Here is a 22,763-nt window from a genome sequence, read left to right on the forward strand (position 1 = left end):
CTGAGCAACCTGATCTGGTTAAGGGTGTCCCTGCTCATTGCAGGGGGGTTGGGATAGATGACTTCTAAAGGTCCCTTCCAACCCAAAGCATTCTATGATTCTATGAAACACATAAAGTTTAGGAGGCATGCATGTAAAAATAAAATCAGCTTCACTTCCCTATCAGTATCTCTGTTGTGCTCTTACCTAGAAAGGCTGGACCAGATGATCCTTGAGGTCCCTTCCAACCTATGATTCTATGTGTTTTCAAACTGACATCAACAATCTAGAATACAAATGAAAGTGGATATATTCTATGTGGTCATTTATTTTGTCCATTCTTCCTTGTATTACACATGCTGCCTCATCAGTCTCCAACATTTATCATGTGGATTAGATTGCTATTCACCTGGATGGGAATTAGCACACAGCTAGCTCCCTTGTAGCCACCTACATTTAGGGGTCCTGAGCTTCAAGATGAAGCACACTGGGGGTGTTTCAGCTGAGTCCCACTCCAGAAGCCTGAGGAGCCACTCACAGCTTGTCAGTCTGTGCTACAAAGCAGATGGCCTTTCTCACACTGAATTTCCTCAGAATACCTAAGCCCTAACCTTTTCTGTGTTTGTCATGATCTACCTAATTTTTTCCAGGAATCATAGTAATTTTATTAATCATATGAGACTTTTTCTCTTGCCTCCCTCACCAGGTCAGGAAGCTAAACAGCAGAATGCTCACCAAGCTGCTCTGGTGAGGTACATCCTCATCAAATGGGAGCATCTCCCTTCGCCCCCTGAAATTAAAATTCAGCACAAACTATTGCCTATTTGAACAGAATTTGGATGGAATGGCCCACTCTTCTGACAGAAATGGACAGGAAAAGTTCCTGGAAAGTACAAATCCATGAAAACAAAAGGAAAGAGCCTTCTTCACTGTGCTGGTGTCAAATAGAGACTCAGTCCAGCGCATGAGATACAGACTGCCAAATTCAGTAACAACAGACCCAGAAAACTGTGCTTGACCACAGAACTGAAACTGCCAGCAGCCTGCGGTGCCCAGAAGGTTTTCTGAGACTAAGATGCTGAGCAGCAACTGGGTCCTTACCAACCATCTACATAATTAAAAAGGGATAAGAACACAAAGGTGCCTCCTATCCCCCCCCAGTTTAACACAAGAGACTGTGAAAGATAAAATGACAGCTTCTGTCACTGGCAGCGGTCCCATCTCAAGGTGATTTCTGGTGAGTACAGAACTCAGCACTGGATCAAGGCCTCCAGGTGATGTGCTGTGTGGTTTTGTAAGTGTATTGAATTCTAACTGTATTATTCTATTATATTAAATAATTTCCCAGTTTCTAAAAGAAGACATTCTTTAATTATAAAATGATTTACTAAATCAGACACCAAACATACTCATCTTCATCAACACACAGAAGCAAAATTATAGGAAAATCCAGTTACTGGAACCACTATAAGTTCTTTGTCATAAGATACCCTTATTTCATTGTGTTGACAGTCTCCCTACATAAGTACAGGTCTACTAGTTTTATTATTTTCAGTAATAAGAGGCTACATAAAACTCGTGTGCTGCTTGGATTATTATACTGTATCTTCCATGTAGACCACAGCATTACATTAGTCATTCACTGCAGTTCAGTGACATGAAATATCCCCTTATTACAGAGATTGTATGTCACTTAATAGTTGCAGAAATTATTTACTTAAGCTCTTCCCTTCCCATCTGCCCTCCCCTCTCCAAAAGTCCATTCATTTTCTTATCCCTTGGGAAATGCTGCCAGTAAGCTCTGTACATTATGCATATATAAATTACATGCCTTAAAGAATGAACAAAATCATAAACCCAAAAATACAGCCTCCAATGTGAATAAAAATTAGGGAAGATAACTCTTCTCCACAACCGCCTCTCTGACCCCAATGCAAAAGCTCGATTTTTGAGCATGGGAGAGGAAAAATGCAATTTCAGCTTTTTATACCAGAGCAATATATCTGCCTTTGCCAAGCACATGGAGAAAACATGAACTTCTTCCAAAAGGTTTTCAATGTTTAGAAACCTCCTGGGAGAACTTCTCAAAAGCACAGTGAACCAAGTTCTAATTGCACAAACTCACCCTGGTCTTGACAAACACAACTGTTTGGCTTGAATTTCAAAACTGTTCCCATCAAAATCTTTGGGAGCAGAAAGAATGTTGTTAAGGTGTCTTTTTGAATCTCAAAGACAAAATCAGAGGCTGGTGCTGTGTCTTGAATGAATTAAAGTGTTCTCCTAGTGAGAGTTGAATCTAAATATAGCAACTACGTTGACCACAAGGAAAGGCTGAATTATAATTTAAAAAAAATTACAGATGAGACAGGGTGGACAACCTCAAAAGGTCTGGAAATCCAGTGTAGATAAGAAACCATATATACAGCACTTGGCAGAAGCTTATCCAAACTAACAGGCCTTCCTGAAGGATGCCCTCCTGCAACCCTTCTGCCCAGTCTTTACTTTTGATCTGCAAGAAATCCCTTTCCACCCTCACTGCCAGTGCTACTTTTGGAAGACAACTTGCTAATTCTCTTCCACAGAGAACTTCTTTGGGGTCAATTGTAAATGCTCCACAAGCCCCTCTTTTTGGAGGTGGAGACGATCTCTTCCACCATCTGTTGTTTCAGAAATCTGGCTCTCTTTCACCTACCCACATAACCTTACATCTCCATAATCTTTGTCACTAAGAATAGTACTTACGTGCTTTTCCCTTTACTGTATTTTCTTCCATAACTTTCTCCTTAACATCTACAAGTTGTAGACTTAATTCAGTAGTTTAAGAACTTGCCTGACAAAAGTTTTGGGAAATGACACATTGCCTGCTCTCAGAAACACTGTTATGAGGGCAGCAAGAGGATGCAGTATGCTGCTGGTAGATAAATGCATGGCTTCCAAACTTCCAAGTATGACCCCAGAACTTTTAATTACTGATATCAATGAATCAAGGGAGCCACATTACAGCAGCTGAGTGATTACTCTCTTAGTGTGATTAATAGACCACGTGGGGTTTTAAAGCGACGCTCTGCATGTGTATATGCACGTGGAGGAGAGGTAGATGTGTGTGTTTTGGGGGGAGTTCCAGTTTAACTCGTCAAAGCCCTATAATGCAGGCAGTTACTGAAACTTTCTGGACAGGAAAATACAGAATTCAAGCATTATTTTCAATTGTTTAAAGAAATGCTAAATCAATTTTTTCATCAGAGGAGCTGTTTTAGAGCAATTCACCAAGTCAAGATAATGAATGAGCTGTTCTTTCACAGCATTCCTCAAGGAGGAATTATCCCAAATGATATGGTTACTTAATACGAACATTTATAAAGGGACAGTCATTATGCGAATTATGTATTTTACATAATTTATTTCAACTTCCAGTTTATAGCAGCACTTTTATCTTTTTTCATTCCTTGATAAAAAAGGCATCAATTATAATTCTCATAGCAAGTCTACAGAACAAATGTCTGCTAGTGAAGATGCTGTGCTCATTCAAACATATAATTATACATCGGAGGGTCCTAAGCAATCCACATTTACCAAAATAATGAATAGATAAAAACTGCATACTTAAATGTAGCAGTTTAGGTATACGAGAAATGCACTACAAAATACATTTAGGGGGGTGCTGGTCAGTAGTAGTCCTACCTACCATATGATGACTATTGGCTGGGCACTTCTGCTGTTAAATACGTAAATCCACTTAGAGCTCAGAGAGCAATATGCTTGCTGCCATGTTTTTAAAACAACACAGAGGCTATTGCTTTCATGTCTCCTCAGACTCACTACGTTTTTACTGAGGTTTATCCAGTTTGCATGGACAAAGCACGGCTGCAAAGCATGCAAGCGTGAAAGAAATATGAGCAAACCAGGTTGTAACAAGTATTACTTCAATTTCAAAGAATCTATAATCAGTGGTGGAAAGGTATAATGCAGGAAAGCAATTTAGAACCACACCACAGGTTATTATTACAGCAACGTCCTATTTAGGAATTAAAGACTACTGGGCTATTGGTCTGCATCAGCTTGCCTGACAGCAGAGGTTGGCCAAATGGTCCCGTCTGGCCTAAAAGCAATTCCACTGGCTTCTACAAGCAAAAATTCAAAACCTGAGTTATTAATAAAATAACATTTGCTAATGCACTTTGGCAAAGCCCCTGCTAGACCTTGCAGATGCTGAAAGGATCTGAGAGCTCCAGCTCATAGTCTTTCCACTGCAGATCACAGATAATCACAAAAGACAGAGTCCCCTGGTCTGGGCTACAAAAACCACTGACCAGAACAGAATTTTTTTTTAATCATGGCTCAGGTGAGTGTTGTGGAAGACTAGAAGCTCCTAGAAGTAGTTCTTCTAGTAGTAGTATTAGAAATAACACGGCATGGGGGATCCATGAGGCTTGAGGACAAAAAGCTCTTTGTAACATTTCCCTATCTTCTTGTATTCTTGATCAATATAAAGGCTGATCAAAGTATTGACTACTCCTTAGCAATTACTTAGAATGACCAGACCTTTCATAAGAAACTCAAAATAACAAGTTAATTAAATAGGTAGGGATTAACTGCTCCTTCCTAAAATGCTCATGACGTTCTCCCCCTCTCATTTTATCTGCGTTTTCCAACTTCTCCTCTGGGTTTCCCTGCAGTCAGCTGCCAAACTTCTTGCTTTAAATGCTGAGTCAAAATACAAGGATAATATCACTTGTGCCACTCTTGTCTATTTTGTAGCAATCATTTAAGAAGCAAGCAGTACTATTTCCTTCTTGATAAACATATGCAGTTCCAGTATATACTGTCTCACACCTAATTCTAAAGACTCAATTGTTTTCTACAAGTCCTTGCTAGCTACATGGAAACCCTTATGTTAATAAAAAAAAAAGCAAAGCCCCATGGAACAGTTTCTTTGACAGAAAACAGAGTTATTCAAGTCTCGCTACTTAATTGGCACTAATGACAACATTACACTTCCCTGAGAACAGCACCAAAAGCTTTCACTGATTTCCGTGATGTGAAGTCAATTACCAAGTATCTGATCTCTGAATTTTTCTTTCCATGAATATGATTCTGCACAAGGGTTTCTACCAGAATGTGTTACCCTTTAGAACTAGATCACTAAGGAAAACTGTGTTCATGTTCTCATTCGGACTTTAGTGTTATACAAATGTATCATTTCCCCACAAAATATATTAATAATTTTACTTAATATCCTTATACAACCTGGAGGCCCACCTAGTCTGTATGCCAATACTGTTCTTTGTGACTACACAGACATGGTTACCCCATCCCCAGGGGAATCTTGAGGTTAACTATTGTCTTTTAAGACTCTCACTACTGTTATGCATTTCCAGTAGCAATCTGTGTCTTATAAACTAAGAATACTAGTAATTGATAGATTAAATCATTGCATTTGATGGATAATATTGTTCTGACAGGTAGTCCCTCCAGCAACACTCACTGAGGCATTCTTTATAGAAGAAACTTCATAACTGCGTATATTTGCATTGGGACACGCTGTGGAAATTTATGGACCAACTCTGTATAGTGAATGAAAACTTTATTTTTCAGATCTTTTCAGTGTTCAAAGTTGCTTATACTTACAAAGGCTATGTAAAGGAAAAGCAAGAGTATATTTGCTATGAAAATGAATACAAAAATGAATATGAAAAGTTGAGAAACTGTTTACATGGAAGTGGCTATCTAACAACTCTGCTGAGACTCTGAGCATCACCAGTATGAATCGGGCATTTTGCCTGCAAATTAATACAGTTGTGTCTGAGTGAAGGCTAAAAATGGAGCCAGGACGCTGGAGCACAGTCCTGCAGAGCTGGGAAGGCCCTCACCTCTGTCGATCTGAAATTCAGCAGGTGAAGGGGGCAGAGGATGTTCTTCCTTCCAGACCCTTCCCAACCACAGAGCGACAGAGCAAGAAAACTCTGTATGGGAAACCCTGGTGATTTTCGCCCTTCTCAGTCCTTAGGTGCAGTTTTATAAGTGCAAAAGGAAGAAATGCAACAAACTGCACCGTGAGGAGAGCCTTTCTGGGCTTATTTTGCTAATGAAATGGCACTAGAGGAATTCATACAGCCCATACCACAAGGGCGCTCAGCCTCCACCATGGGAGGTGCCATAGAGAACAGACAGAAATCACAGCACCGCTGCTTACCATTTGCCTGTGCATGTGTACAATACACTGATTTAATTTGCTTGTAACTTTTCGAAATTTAACTGTTTGGGTTGAACACAATCCATGCCAGGTGTCTGCCTCGGGCTGTTTTTTTCTTTTTCTGTTTGGTTCTATCTTTCTGTTTTAGGGGTTTGACATTTTCAACTAGAACCATTCAAACATTTCTGAGAGCGAGACCAAAGAGAAAATAAGCTGCTTTGCTTTGTGGAAATGCCTCATGCTTTGAAGTAGAGACGTACAGTTTAGCAAGGGAGTAACTTTGAGTCAGAGATGTGCCTTTTGCTTCCCTGTGAATGTATCTGCCCCAAACTGGAAGAGTTTAAGGTACCTTTGAAAAGTCAATAATTTTCATACTTGCAAGAACTAGCTAAATTCTTGCAAAGGTTCAGAAACAAGTATCTTCATAAACTGTGCATCACTCAGCATGCCAAAGTGTCTCTCAGCTCCTAGAGCTCATCAGATTATGAAACTGCCGTTCTCAGCAGAGAGACAGAGCATCCTCCATTCCCCCTTGCCTCCCACCCCCATTGCTGTTGCTGGCAAGACTCCGAGCTGCTCTCAAACAGGGACTGAGCTCCAAGCTGCTCTCAAACAGGGACCTAGCTGACCCCACACAGCAGCTGAGGGACAGGGAGCCAGCTTTCCTGTCATTACTGACCCCAAGTACACTGTGTTGCAGATGGAGCCAGGCACCTGGAGCTGAGGGAAGATGGGGGCTCCTGGCTCTGGGTCTGAGCCTAGCAGGGATGCAGTGGCCCAAGCCCTGTCCTCCTCCCTCCCCACCAGCCCTCTCCAAGAGGCTGAGCAGAAGGCTTGGCATATCCCTGTGCAGCCACACGGTTAAATGAAGGCTGTGTCCACCTGGGCCATGCTGTGAAGGGGAATGAGAGCAGAGAGAAAGGTTGGATAAGAAAATTGGAACAGGCTACACATAAGGAGCAGGAGGAGTGGGAGAGACTTGAATCAGGGCAAGAGGGTGGAATGTTAGAAAGATTGGTGGGGATGGGAGCAGGAGGTTGGGACTGGCTGGCTAGGGAAAAGGGGCTGACCTGGGGAGAGAGGGAAGGGAGAACAGGAGATTTTGATTTGGACAGCAGGCTCAGGGTGGATGACTAGGATTTACTGGATGTGGGGACTAGAAGTGAGAGACTCAAAGACTGAAAACTGGAACTGGATAAAAGTAATGGGATATGTGACAGAACCAGGGATGAGGTGGACCCAGGACGGGGACAGAGAGGGAGACAGGGAGAGAGGGTTTGGAAGTGACAGGGAGGAAAAAGCCAAGTTTGGGGAAATGGTCAGAAAGTGTCAGTGCCTCTTTGCCTCTGGAGTTTGGACTGGTCACCATGACTCCAGCTAACAAGCAGATATGAAGCCCAGAGGTGAAGCACGTGTCTCTTCCTTCTGAAGTGGCTCATCGGAAGAAAAAACACATGCTGCCACTAACAGGTAGCTCCCATCACAAACACCCATGCAGGGGAGCTAGCAGTTCCAGTACCCGGATAAGGCACATCGGATTCATATGGCAGACTTTTGATTTTGAGGTTGCTGTCTTTCTGTAAAAACTGAAAAATATATGCACACAGAAAGTCCTGCATTAAGGGAAGTGTCTGGAGGTCTCAATGGTGAAGAGTCATGAAGTAGGAGATGTCAGGCTAAGGTTACCTGTACCGTGTGTGTATGCATGGTACAATGCTTAGTTACGTGATCACACACTGTTCCAGAGGACACGACCCTTTTGCGTTAAAGAGGATCTAACTTGTCACTGTGACGTGGGAATACAGTGACAGAGACCCCAGTACTTCCCCTGCCCTTTGCAACTGCTGCACAAGCTGGAAGGTGTGGGGGAAGGAGAGCGTAAACACAAGAGGCAGCAGCACACGTGAAAGCATTTACCTCTTGTTACGGGGGTCACTGCTGCCAGGAGGAGCTGAATTTGGCCAACTCTGCCATGAACATCTGTGAGATACTGAGTGAACTTCTAAAGTCAAACTATTCCCAAGAAGTTACAAATCGTTGCCATTTTTTTTTCTATTTGATTGCCTCCACATCCCACCTAAGCTTAGATTTGTTCAGTGACAAATGCCCATGGTTGGTATTGCAATCAGTGAGAGCTGGATCTCAATATATCGCCACTGGGGAGAAGAGAAAGGGCTGACAAAATATCCCATAGAGATAGTAAGAGTCCTGCAGTGTATAGCACTACCTAGATAGGACTGCCCTGTACTCCTTTAAGATCAGTGTAAGAAGTACCCAGGCTTTTTTTCCGGAGCTAAATATACGACACAGTTATAGCCATCGCTCAAAACAAGCAAAGAAGCTGCTTTTACAACCATTTGAATTCTACAAGGGAAATAGGGCTGTCAGTATAATAATATATAAGATTATATCAAGTAAATAAGTGTCTCTGTCTGCTCCTAATGAAATAATATGCTAGACCTCCTCCCCCTATCAGGTAACCGCTCAGCTAAAAGATGGGCAATAATATAAATTTTCATAATGTCCTCAGACATCTCGAATTAGGGACCCTTTGACTTTAATTTCTTTGTGTCTCAGTATAAAATGTGGACAATAATGGCCAATAATACTCCTATTGTGAAGGCTATTGTGAAGATAAATACATTAATGCTTGAAAAGCCCTTAGGAAGTACAGGGATGAGTGTCACAAAAAAGCCCACGAGGAAATGAATGATTTCATCTTCATATCAAGGTTTCAGTAGTGTGCAGTAAGGCAGGCCTGGGGCCACATGCTGCACAGAAAGGGTAAACCAAAATATTGAATAGCTTCTCATTAAGTGAACACCATTCATCCAGTGCAGCAAGTGAGACAGAGGTTCTGTGGAAAAATGGGACGTGAATAGATAATTAAAGATTGTATCATAAGGCATACACACAATAGGGGTGAAAAGTTTATACCGGTGACCTTAATTCTGGCATCTCCTAACTTCTGAAGGCATGACTCTGCAGCCCCAGTAGTGTTGTCTCATTTTTAGCACCATTTTTAAGGTGTAACTGTATTTGTGTTGCTTAAATCATCATCATCTGCTCATTTCTGATATTAGGCTTGTTTGTGTGATGCTTTTCTTGCATCCCCTGCATCTGGAACACTTTGTCCAGATATGCAAATCTTTGCAGCCTGACCTTGAGGAATAGTAGGAGTTTGTATAATTTAGATTAGTGCAGTAATTGTTTGGCCCAGATGCCAGAAACATCCCCAAGGGTATTTAACGTTCGTTCAGAAGATCTAGCTGTTGCTTCGCAACTTAAGGTCGGGACAAAAGTACCAACTCGCAGCCAAGAGAATACGCTGCAGCTCTCGCCTGGGCGGTGGCAGCCACACGACCAAGCAGGCTGCCTTCAGGAATCCCACCGAGTCTGAGCAACACGGTCTGCAGAAATGAGGACAAATCAGGGCCATCGAAAAGGACACTTGAGGACTCGAGATGGGACAACAGTCACTTTGGCTTCCTCTAATTCCGGCTGGCTGATAAAGCAGATCACTTGATCACTTCTTTTCTGCCCCCTACTCCTAAATAGATAGTGTGCTGTGCATGGGATCGCTGCTACTGTTGAGGATTGTTTGCTTCTCCACTTAGGGCGCACAGTTCTGAAGTGGAATGAAATTTCATTATAAACCTAATGCGTCCTGCACATTGCATGTAGTCAAGCCCAAAGACCACCTGAGAGAAACTAAAAGCAAAGAGCCATCCAAGAAGGATTACAGGATTATACCCTTAAACCCATAGCGAGATACATTAGAAAGAGATGTACACACTGTTTTCTCATTTTCATTTACAGGCGATAAAATGGATTACCTAGCCAAAATTTTCTGTCATTTAATTCCTTGTGTGGTACCTGATGTGGGAAACAACATCACAGCAGAGCTCACTGAGAACTGGCAGAGAGTCAACCTGAAGCTGGTTTTGTATGAAAGGAAGACCTACAATGTCTGTCCTGAAAGATGAAGTAAAATCACAGTCCAAAATGACCAGTACCAGCCAGAACAGCTACAGTGCAGTCTTCTGTATTACTGTGTCCTGCAATTAATGCTGCAAGCCATAAATGCACTGAAAAATGCAATGTTCCATAGGCTTCTACAGTTGTTGAAGAAGAGATGGAAACAGAGTTGGCCAGGACAGAATAAAAGCTTCTTGAAGGTGCAAGCCAGAGTTGGCTGGCCACAGGAAAAAAGTGGCTCTGCCAGGTTTGGGTCACTGAAACCACGTGGGTACTTCATCCCGGGAGTGGGGCTCCGCCACCAGCCTTTGCTCTGTGCCTACCTCTGTGCCGCTGGTCGCTGGTGCACCATACAGCGTTGCTGGATGGAGGGAGAGGATTTCAGGGCATCAAGCCAGCTTCAAGTCCTTCTGCCAGCTACCACCATGGCCTTTCTCCAGAGACAGGGAACTGCTTGCAAACGGCTGCTTCGAGCCGGAGGTGGCCAGGCATGGAGCCCGGGCCCCTCTCTCCCTACCAGCCCTCATGAGTGCTTCAAACCACCCCCAGCAACCTGCTGCCTTAGGACACCGACTGCCTTGCTGATAGCCAGTCCTGAAAGTGGCTTTTTAATTCATTTTCATCCAGGGAGAAATGGATTCAGTGCCTGGTTCAGAGGCCCTGACAGCTCCACCTCGCATTGGTTGAAAATGGATGGTCCCCTCCATGCCTGGGGCCGCCCTCCCTGCTAACGAAGTGGGAGATGAAGGCATACGGAGCCAGCTGGACTCATCACATACTACCTGAGGCTGTGTTGTTCTGGCATCAGAGGTATCAAGCCAAGTTCAGCATTACTGGCTACTGCAGCAATCGAACAAGTGCGAAGTGAAAAATATAGCTCTTCCCCTGTCTGATTAACATCAGTTTTGTCTCTGTTCGCACCATTTCAACAATAGCGACAATGTGTTAATGCACCTACAGCACCCGTTGGCGCATGCAGGGCTCTAAGGAATCTTAATGAAAAATTATATTGCAAATACTATCTAGGTACTACGAAAAGATAGAGAATAGGTTAATTATTTGGGGACCAGCCGAGACATAGTAAGAGTCCAAAATCAGCTGCAGCGCACTACTGAGACTATTTGGGAGACTCTACAGGCATGCTGATTTAGTTGCCTTGCTGCTCCAGTGGGAAACACAGATTCACACTGTATCATGCAATGCTGGTCCCCAATTTATCTGTCAGATCTGGTAAGTGTTATGCTGGGGAATCTCCTCTCCCTAATGAGCCTTACAGGACAAGCAGGCAAACATGGTCAGATTTCAGAAATGAGAAACTTTTTAGCTTCTGACCTGTAGGAGACTAGAAGCCTGGGTGACTTAAGGCCACGCTTATACAACACCTACGACCTACAGGGACATGATGACAAACACAATACAGATGGGTAATTAAATATTAGTTCAAAATCAGAAACCATTGCAACTATAATTTCAAATCGCTAAAAGCACTAGGGAATGCTTCCCTTCCTCTATACATATGAGAATGAATTACTTCTTGATGGGTTCAGTAAAGTCTGATTCTAACAGATGCAAAAACATCTAACATCCTCAGTATCTCAAGACACTCAGTGATTAACTACATATGTCCCTTTTGTTATACAAAGAAAAGCAGCAGCTTTATAGCCCATTAGAAGAACTCAAAGGCGACAAAAGTAAGCATGTCTTTTTGTTAACATCTCATATAACAGGCTTCAAACTTCCCACGGAAGTATAAACAATGGCCATTCAATCAGCTTTGCAGAAATAATGCAGTTAGACCAACAATATCAGGTATATTCTTGTTTCTGTTCCCCTCCAAGGTTTGATTAAGAGCAACCAAGCTGGTTTTGCTCCTTCTCCTTACTTGAACTCAGTATTGTTGCTAGGTGGATCTGTATGGCCAGGTACAACCTGTCACTAAATCCTGTATATTCAGAATGCCATGTAGCTAAATGTAAGATATGGATAGGCATAGAACTTGTCTTAAGGCAACACTATATCTAGTGATGGCAAACTGAGGTTTATCTTTCTTTTTTAACCTCACAGGGTTGCATTTACAAATTGCATGCAACTCCATCACTTAGAAAACAGCTGAACGAGTTCAATCGCATCTCAGATTTTTCATTTTTAGATAAAAACCTGTGTAACAATGCTCATTGCAAAGCAGATTTCTACAATCAAATAACATATTCCAGAGCATTGCTGTGAAGACTTGAAATTATCTGAATGTCACCATTACTGTTATATCAACATATATCACTGCAATAGTATCTTCAGCAATGCAACACTCATCAGATGTAGATCTCATAGCAACAAAGCCTATCACACACTGATTATAGCAGAATCTGGGAAAAAAAGTCTGGTTGCAACTAAAGATGAAAATAGTCCTGTGGAAGACTTGCAAACAATTTCCAGCTTTTCTTGTTCCTAGAGTTCCACGTTTTTTTGTGCATTTGGGCTGGATACTGTGGTTTCAGGGAACTCTGTGTGAAAATGCTAGGTCTGCTTTTGGAGAACTGCTTCATTATGTTAGGTTATACCTGCACTGCAAAAGAAGGGCCTCTGTCACATGTATGGCACGTACCCATTGTCAGGGTAAAAGGGAAGGACTGTGACAAATGAGAAGCTTTTTCAGCTAATTCATTTTGTGTGTAGTCGTGTCAGAGCCAAGAGGCTCCAGCTGGGACTGGTGCCTGATTATGCTAGGAGCTGTACCAAGTCAGACAGCATCCTTCTCTGAGCACCTTAGGGGCTAAGCAGACAATCAGACAACGAGGGAAAGAAAAGAACTACAGTTGTTCCTTTTCAGAAAATGAGGAACTGAGTCACAGAGCTAAAAAAAGGGCCTAGCCCTCAGCCAGTATAAATTGGCACAATAGGATTCAGGTCAGCACAAATGCACCAAGTTACGGCAGCTGAAGCAAACCCTGGAGTTGCATCTATAATGCCGGAGACAAACATAATGCATCCAAGTAACATTTAACCATCCTCAACCAGTGTAAAGGATGAAATGTACTGAAAAATACTGTACTTCACATGTCTGGTTTGACAAAATCCACAGCACAAAATGATGGTGCTGGTTACCAAACTAGACAAGCACAGCATGAAAACACTGTGATATAAACCAGACAGCTCGTTAAAAAGGTAAGGTATATAATGTGCAATAAGGGACAAGATACACCCACCTTTTCTCAGGGAAAAGGATTTTGCTTATCATTTTCTTAGTCCCAAAGTAACTGAAAGAGTTGAAGAAGTAAATTGTACTTTATGGTGGGTTCTGGCAAGGGGACGAAGGAATGTTCCAGGGATTTTCAAAAGGAATTTATACATCCATTTGATTCTTGAAAATATTCCAACAGAAACTTCTGGGTTTTAATTACACATAATAATGCTGTGCTTTCCCCCCTCATCAGCTTTTTACATAAACACTACACACACTTCAATCCAACTCAAAAGGTGTTTCCCTTCAAAATAAAAGCAGTGGATTTCAAATGCATTATTTTATTCTCTGATCTGTAAGTGCAGTACATTTCCATTCGCTTTGCCTTGTCCGCAGAAAACAGCACCATGGAGGAGGTGTGGAGGGTCCATGCACCGGTTCCTCAGAGCCTCGCTTCCCTGCCGGGAGAAGGACAGGGACATTTCACTCTGTGGGATGCCGACTCCATTTCTAGCTGCTGGTTCCTGAGCTGTCAAAGGGGCCACTTCTGGGACCACACTAACTTGTCCCTCTCAGTACACGATAGCCAGGAAATAACCTGCTCCCTTAACACCAGTCACAGACAGAAGATACAGGAAAGCTAACAGAAAACAGATGTCTGAGGGGTTGCCGAAAGTGGAGCTCAGGAGAGCTACTGTTCTGTGTTCAAAATAGAAAGGAGAAAGACTTGATGCCCCTCAAACTGCTGACTCGCAGGGAAATAAAACAAAGCACTCTGGGACTGAGAAATTCAATACCGATCTAAATCCATGAGTAGCAGCTGTGGAGGCAGATTAAGACAAGGAACGATTCTAGGAAGGGCAAGAAAGACCTGTGTCTAATCCCCTAGAAAGAAATGCCATGGTGCCAGTATTGGAATGAGAAACATAACTTCGTTGGTTAAATGCTGTTTAGGGATGTACTCAGGTCTGTCACTTGAATTCTTAGTAAGTACAAATAAAGTGAAGCTATAGATCATGAATTGTTCCCTTGTAGTCCTTCTAATTAACTTTTTTTCAGGATCATTTCTGAATGTTTTACATCAGTGCTAATAAGGAACATTTCCATGATCCATAGAAGGATGAGGATGTAGAAAGGACAAAAGAAGAGGGGAAAGTTTTTCCTACCCGAGAGACTTTGCAGGAAGGAAAATCTATTGCTTGCTACAGAAGGGTTTCTCTCAAAGTTACCTCACTTGAACCTGTCTCCTTCTCCTTCAGAGATCTGCAGGCCATGGGAGGTACAGTACCGCAGAGCCAACCCTCACAGCAGGGTTCTTCAGCAAACATTGCACAATTAGCCAAGTACAAGCGTGTGTTCAAAGTGCTTACCCATTTCTGTAATGCTGTTTGACAGGCACGTCTAAAATCTTCTAGTGAAGAGCAACGTACTCTGAGCGGAATGAAACACTCCACGTAATAGCTGAAAAAAAGTAGTCTAGGGTATATGCCTACTCCCTGTAAAACCTTGCCATGTGGTAATGGCTGGGGACACCAGCAATGCAGCTGGATCTGCCATCAGTCTTATTAAAGCTGAATTCCCATCTATCCTGACTCCTCTGAAAAACATGTCATTGGTCACCTGCCCTTATGGCTCAGTTCCCATCTTGAAAGGGCAAGCAGTACATGAATAAAAAACCATAGTAGCCCTTCACATACAGAAATCCCGAATGCAAAAGTTGTTTGATAACTTCAGTAACACAGATGTTTCTCTCAGGTTTTGACTTGCATTTTATTATTATGGTTTCAAATGTTACGAAACTCAGAAAAGGCATGACGGCAAGTACCCTGACATTCAAGCGCTCGCTTCTTCGGAAGTCGTTGTGCTGAACAGCAGATTTTTAGAAGGACATTTTCATCCAAAATTTGGTAACTTCCTCGAGAACTAACTATACATCAGTACTTTTTGCTGTTGCTTGTTAGGAAACAAAATATTTATACAGCAATCTTGAATCATATGTACAGCTGAGAGGATCTACTCTGACAGCAATGACAAATTATTTTGTATATCCTGCTTTCCCTGTGAACGCAAAATCATTTCTCATCTATCTGTTTCAAAGGAAAACTACTGTACCTGTATATTCTGCTTAAAGTGTAGATCAGGATTCTCCTCTCATCTGTATACATGTAAATGAATTCTATCAAATTACTGAGTGTAAACTCAGTGAAAAGTCACAATTAAATTACGTTTGCAAAGTTAAATAGATTTTCTAAAAAACCCACAAACCTCTAAAAATCAAGTCTTTACTCACTTTCTGTGGACAAGACCGTACTTCTACTACATCTTTACCTATTCAAGCAAATCATATCTTCTATGCACTTGATGTTGTGGGTGGTGTTTCTTAATGTGCTCACACATCATACTAGATTTCAACCAAAACAGCCTCTCCATCAGTGTAAAACTGAAAATAAATGGAACTGTCCCCACTTTATGTATTTGTTAACAAGATTGGAGTCTGTTCCATGTTGCTGATAATGTTTCTGTGTTATTGTTTAACAATGACATATATGAAACATAAGTAACATTACAAAGTAGCTAAAGTAACTACTTTTTTTTTCAGGGAATTACGAAGAACTAGAAGAAAACCCACAGGCGAGCCTAAATACAGATTTTCTTCAACCTGTTAACCTTCTAATTCTCTTATTAAAACTCTACCAAAAACAGGAGACCAGGCATTTTGCAGAAAACAGAACAAAACAAAGAAGCGACAGGCCACCCATTAAATATGCTCCCTTTCAACTGCAGTAGCAAGGAGTGATCTACCGATACATATTAAAGCAATTTACATATAAAATATTATGAAAAATGATTGAAAAAAGTTTATTATTAAAAAAATATCTGTCTGTTGATATCTGATTACCTACATGAGCAGAGATCCGGCAGTAGTCATACGGAATGCTGTTAATTATCGAACTCTCTTTGACCTTCATTTCTTTCAAGTTACCCAGAAGGGCAAAATTCTACTCTATTTATAAGAGTATTCCCGTTTGGTATTAATGGGATTATTTTGCTAGTTTGGGTAAAGATTCACATACAAGAGCTTTCTCAAAGAATCTTAGACACAAACGCTTCCTGGCTTCTGTTTATTCCACTCAGCCGCTACGAATTTCTTCGGTTTATTGAAGAATAAATTCTCCTTTTTGGAATCAAATACTATTTTCAGGTGTTTTTTTTTTAAATCACTCAGACATGGTATCTGATTGTACTGTCAAATAAAAAGTTGCAGTAAGTCATAAGCATTGCAAGAATTGACACCCTGGGACTTGCAAAGTGCTCAGCAAGGTAGCTACAGCGTGTAACTCCACAGTGATGCTGAAATACTCTATGGTCTTTCAGAAGCCTGGAGAAACCTCTAAACAGTCACAAAAGACACTACAGAGATGAAACAATTCATCTCCCCTGGACTCACGAGGTTTAATAATCCAGCCACCACAGCAAAGTCACTAAGAACACGACACTAAAAAAAAAAAAAAAAAAAAAAAAAAAGCAGTATATAGGCTAATGCATGAGTTACTTGCTCAAATAGAGATATTGGGATTATAGTTTCATTTCTCATATTTACTCCTTTAATTAACAGCTTTTCCCTTACAGCTTTGAGAAGAGAATATATGAATTTTTCATTAAAATAATAAAAAGTTCTATTACGTGATAATAGCATTACTACATATCCAGCTTTAATATGTGTGGTCTTGCACTCAGTCTGAAACTAAGGCTAAAAATATGATGCCCATGTACAGTGAATGCTATAGGTGCCAGAAATATACATATGTTGGCATCTTGCCAGCTCAATTATCAGGACAGGCATAATTACACACATGGTGAAAATGACTAACTTAATCACTTCCATATGTGAAAAAAATAACAAAATTGTAGAGTTTTTACTTTCTTACTATAAGCAAGCACACACGCTTTAAAATGAACGGATGCTCACCTGCATTGGACTGAATTTGACCTGTTGCTTTTCAGTGAGAAGATATGCAATCTCTACATTTAACAAAAAATCAGTGTTCGTATTTACATTGGATAAAATGTCCTGACAACCAGGAATGGAATAGAGACCTCTGTGCTGCCTCTCAAACAACATAAAATGGCTATTGTCTCTGATACGCTGTCCTAGACCCAGTGAAACTTAAACTTCTTTCAAACCGTGGCCAGGCAGTAGTGGGAGAAGTGGAGATCCACCTGCCTGCAACAGTCAGACATGCTCTAGAGAAGCCTCATTGATAAAACACTAGCAGAGAAATGTGACTTTGGCCCTTTGATCAGCTGTGGAAATAGCTGAGCAGGATCCTTGCAGAGCTGCGCCTCTGGGTTCAAGCCATGCCACCCTCATAACGTTTCTTTTGAGTCTGGCTTAAGGGATGGTTCCTCTCAGCCCGTCATGTTGGGTCTGTTTATTCTCTGTGGAGAGAAACGTGCACCTCTAGGGCCTGCTGCATCTCATCCTACTATAGATGTTTAAAAGCACCCCAACTGTACCTTGATCTCCATTGACTATAAAGACACAGTGATTAAAATCAGGTGGAGATGCATACACAGCAGCCATCTAAAACAGGCTCTCAGCACCCGTTTTCTTCACTCCAAGTAGGGTGGGATGTGGCGATGTGTCACAGCGAGGTGGGCAGAAGAGGTAGGAATGCAGCCCACGCCAGATGCCAGCCACACTATCCATCAAGCCCTCTTGTAGTCCTGCAACCTTCTCCATGATCTGTTTTCTCAGATTGTCTTAATATTTTTGTGGTCATAACTTTCACATTTACATTTCAGACACAAGTCTTTGTCTTCTACTCTGTCTCTCATCTGTGATTTTCTCCCTGCCCTGTCCCCTGAATATTTGGTGAATCGCTCAGACTGGAGTAGCCTTTTGCACACCAGAAGGAGAGTGAGACTGGGAGGCAGCCAGGGTTTGCTGCAGGATGGAAACCAAAGCTAAAAAGCCTTTAGCATCACTTGCGTATAACTGTCTGTATAAGGCTCAAGCTGTCTGTGTTCTCCTCTTCACATCTCTCTGGGTTATGTTTAGCTGAAAAAAGGTAGCTTTCAGGGCAGGGATCGCTCAGTCATTTATTTCTTTCTTATGCTCTACATAGGGCTTAGATAAATATTAAATTATAATAACAGTAAGAAGGCAAAGCTGTCCTTTACAATTATGTGGTTATTTTTCACAGCATTGAGAATGGGTTTCCAAACTCAATTGGTTTTCTCTTGTTGCTAAACACAGTATTAATGCTACCACTCAGAAGGACAGAAAATGCCTGTACTCAAAAATCAGATGAGACTTCATCTGTGCTCTTAGCATCAGCCTCAAGCAGAAATTGCTTAATACTGAGCATTTTTCTTTTTTTTTTTTTTTTTTCTAATTATACCAGTTTGTTGCTAAAGCTTGTTAAGTTAGGGGAAAAAAAACCCAACCTGTGACACAGACCACACTATTAAAAAGAATTTCTAGCACGTGTAGTTCTAAAGCATACTTCAGTCAAAGGATCATGATCCTGATGGTCTTCACTTGTGACTTAATACTTTGATGTCTTGAACTCATTGCAGTAGCAATGCAACGATGCTAGAACTGCACTGTAAATAAAACATGCCAACAGAGTTGCACAGCCCTAATAACTTTAAATAAATAAATAACTCCATCACACAAACATCAGTCAAAAATGCAATTAAAAAGAGCCTCTTGCTTTGTGCTGTAAAAATATGAAATAGTACCTGGGACAGTCTGTTTCAAATAAAATTCTTCCCTATATTCAGCAACTCCAAGGCCAAATACTGGAACTTAATTTTTCAAAGTTGAAAGGATGATTTAGTAATTATTTGGTATGAAGACAACTCTGTTTCTCTATCTTGCATACAATATCAAATTCAGTATAGCTTGATACATTGTGTGTTTTCATTCATGCTTTCACTACAGCGCTGTGAAGTACAACCATTTATTATAAATTCTCTTGAATCTTTTTGAAACAGCAAACAAAATGTAAAATGCGAAGGAAGAGAAAAGAAAGCACCAGAAATCTTACTAAAAAGCAGTATTCCCTTTTTTATCCTCCTTGTTCTAACCATGAACTGCAGTGAGCACTGAACAGTGGTGGACACTGGTAAATAAAACTGAACTATAGGACTATATGCAGCTTTAATGTCCTAGCAGAGCAGTGATAAATTCAGAGTGCTACCACAGTGTCACCTCTATGATAATTACTCAAGCAATAGATATCCCATTAAAGAGAACTAAGTGTCTCAGAAATGGTCTTTGCCAGCAGAGTCAGTTAGTAATATACTGAAGAGAAAGGACCCGTCAGTTCTTCTCAAATTCTTTGCTAAACTTCAGTTCAACAGTCTAGCGTGTCTAAGACTAATAGCAAAAGTCACTCGGGCCTTGGATGCTCCTTTTCCTTGCCTCAGCCCAAATGACCTAATTCCTCACAGAGCACTGGGTGAGTTATTCACACGAGGCGAGTTATTCACACAAGGCGTTTGAGAGAAATGCAAAGCGTGGAGCACAGTGTTGCATGAAGGAGGTTTTTGGCCACATACTTGTGACCCAGATTCCTTTCTTAACAGCTAGATTCACAGGAGCAGGCATCAGGCAGACTACAGGGCATCATCTCCCCAGTTCACCTTGCTGGCAGAAGACATTACAGTACAAGGACCTGTCAGCAAAGACATCTTCATGTGAAAGTGGAATCTTAATAGCAAACACTAATTGCCATCTATTAAAATGCTATAAAGTGTGTATGCCTTATACTGTAAATGCTTGAAATATGGAAGTATTTCTTATTTGGCCACATTTCTTTCATATTCCTAAGCTTTGAATATACAAAACAACTAGCTTCCGTTTCTTTTTCCATTTTTCATTTTTGCAGAAAACACCTTCTAATTTGGAAAGTCATGCAGTTCTTACCTGGTAGTTCAAGAAGAGAAATCAGCAACATTTTCACAATAAAAGGCCAGCAGGCTTTTTGCAAAGTCACTGAGAATGGTGTTATAAAATGCCTCAACTAATACAGATTGCAAACCAAAAGTTTATTTACATTTATGTAGTGTTAGCTAAACACCGCTTGCTCTGGAGGAAATAGTGACTATGCAGCCACAGCAGCTTGAATGAAATATTAGGAGAGTGTACCTGCATGACAATAAGAAGGTCAAACACCAAGATGAAAGAAGCCAAGAAGGCTCTTGAGACCTCGTCACTTGGCAGAAATCCACGATTCAGCTTGTCCCAGCTGATCCAGTCAGTAGTGATGACAAGCACAACTACAGAGGTCAGAGTAAACAGAACTGTCCTGCAAGGGAAAAAAAAAATAGTTCAGAGAGAATACGACAGTAATGAAGATGCATCATTCTATTTTATCTGTCTTCTAATGGTCAACTAGTGCTTTATCGGTACTTTTCCACTGATGAAGAGATTGAAGAAAATTAAGTGTACAAACAAATCATTTAATTCAAAATGGGAAAGCAGTCAGCTGTATCCTTAGTAAAAAGAAACTTAGTAGCTAGTACTAAGCATGTTGCAAAATTAGGCTGGAGTGTATCGCTCTTGTTCTTCTCTCCATATTTTGCACTGAAGACACAAACCAATTAGTAAAGTAAGAAAGAAGTCAACTGCAGTAATGTATGTACCAAGGACTGATCTAGGCCAAATTCAAACAAACAATTTGAGAGAACATTTTCTAAGGCACCAAAGACATTAGAACCTTTCAAAAGTCTTTTCTCAGCTGTAGGAGCTACAGGGCACCAACTGTGAAGTCTGCTTTCTATATAGAAGCACACCTGTAAGAAAGACATTTTCACTGCACTAAATTAATCTTTAGTAAATTCTGGTGGTTGTAGAAATATTTTGCTTTGCATCTCCTAAGATGTCCTTTGTACAAATTTCCACACATCTTATGGCATTTCTGAGAAGTCAGTGAAGAGTGAATTACAAAAGTAATAAAGCTTCCATATGAAAGCTATGAGAATTCCAGAATACACATTTGGCTAATTCATACAATTTTGCAATATGGCACTTAAGAAAATATCTTTCTAAGTTATGCCTTCAAAATAGCTCTGCATCATTTCCAGCAGCACTTTGGTGATATCCTTTAGAGTTGGCAGCAATGACTGATTGAATTCCTGGTTCTGTGGAAGCTGGCAAATGTAGTTGGTAATTTGAGGGCGAGCAAGGTTTCTCCCAGTAGCCATAGCTGTCGGTAAATCTGTGCTATACTAGGGGCATATCAACATCTGAATGCACACACACAGCTAAATAATTGTGGCAAGGTGGAGTTTTTTCTACAGCAATAAAGTCTCATTTTCTTCAGCTACTGAGGGCTGTAAAACTGTGAAGAATATTTCCCATGACACTTCCAAATGGGACAAATGCTCAGAAGAGTGAAAGAAAAATCTGTACACCAGTAGTCACAGGCTACCAGTCTGTAGGCATTTCTTTTTGCACGTCAGCCTTGGCTGTGTCTGTGTAGGGAGGGAAAACAAATATGCACATTAGCAGCAGTGTACACATTTGGACTCCTAAACATCATTCTTCTGCGGCACGATGGGCTGTGTTTCCTCACAATATAATGAGACACAAAATGACTTGATTGCTACCACCTTAACCTTTGAACATTTATTTTTATTCTTAATAAATAAATTCAGTTATAGTCAATGGTCTGGCTGGCACCATAACAGTATCCCTTGAGTGCATTACCAGTATCTGGGCCAGAAAGAAACGAATGAGGCATATTAGACTTAATTAGACCTAAGCAATATTCAAGCCTGCTTATCCCCAAAACATTTGCTTAGCTACCATCTCACCTGTCAGTACCTGAACCTGGTGGACTTTTCTACAGGCCCCACTTTGGCATACACCCAGAATGACTTACTTCAGAATGGCAATTCATTATGGTGATTCTCTCATGCATATAGTCTCCTGAGACCCACAAAAGTGGGTTTTCCCACCTATTTCACCGTCATATCTCAAATTCACACAGACATAAGTGTTCTCACTTTAGATGAGAAGTTCTCCAGAAAGCACACAGTCCTCAGTGCTTGTCTGCAGGCCCATGCAGACTGCCCTGGACTGATTTGCACTGATTTTCCTCGTCCTTATGCTGAGGAACCCACATCTCCTGATGCATGGACAGTTTAGAAATTAATTCAAATCTGTGTAGTTTGCTGTGGGAAACATGTACCCAGAAGTTATGCTCAACACTATTCTGCTTCAGTCCTCTTGAATTATGCATTCGCGTTTTGGAGCAAGAGTTCAAAGCACGGAAGGTCAGACTTTGGCATGTACGCCAACAAAGGCAGACATATTTTTATGCATGCTTCATCGGCATGCATGTAAAGACCAATGTGTGTGCTCAAACCCTGATCTCCTTGAGGAAATGCACATGTACTTAAAAAACCTCTTCGTTATTC

General features: G+C 41.1%; 1 protein-coding gene across 1 annotated transcript in view; it reads right to left on the minus strand.

Moving 5' to 3' along the window:
• TMEM117 (transmembrane protein 117) overlaps positions 1-22,763 on the minus strand; it is a 222,694-nt gene that overhangs the window by 19,344 nt on the left and 180,587 nt on the right. Inside the window, exon 5 of the mRNA XM_009642245.2 lies at positions 20,488-20,647. Within this exon, the coding sequence (XP_009640540.1) occupies positions 20,488-20,647 (160 nt within the window). The remainder of the gene's footprint in view (positions 1-20,487; positions 20,648-22,763) is intronic.

Source organism: Egretta garzetta, unplaced genomic scaffold (genome assembly GCF_000687185.1).
Source record: "Egretta garzetta isolate BGI_Z169 unplaced genomic scaffold, ASM68718v1 scaffold420, whole genome shotgun sequence".
NCBI classification, from domain to species: Eukaryota; Metazoa; Chordata; class Aves; order Pelecaniformes; family Ardeidae; genus Egretta; species Egretta garzetta.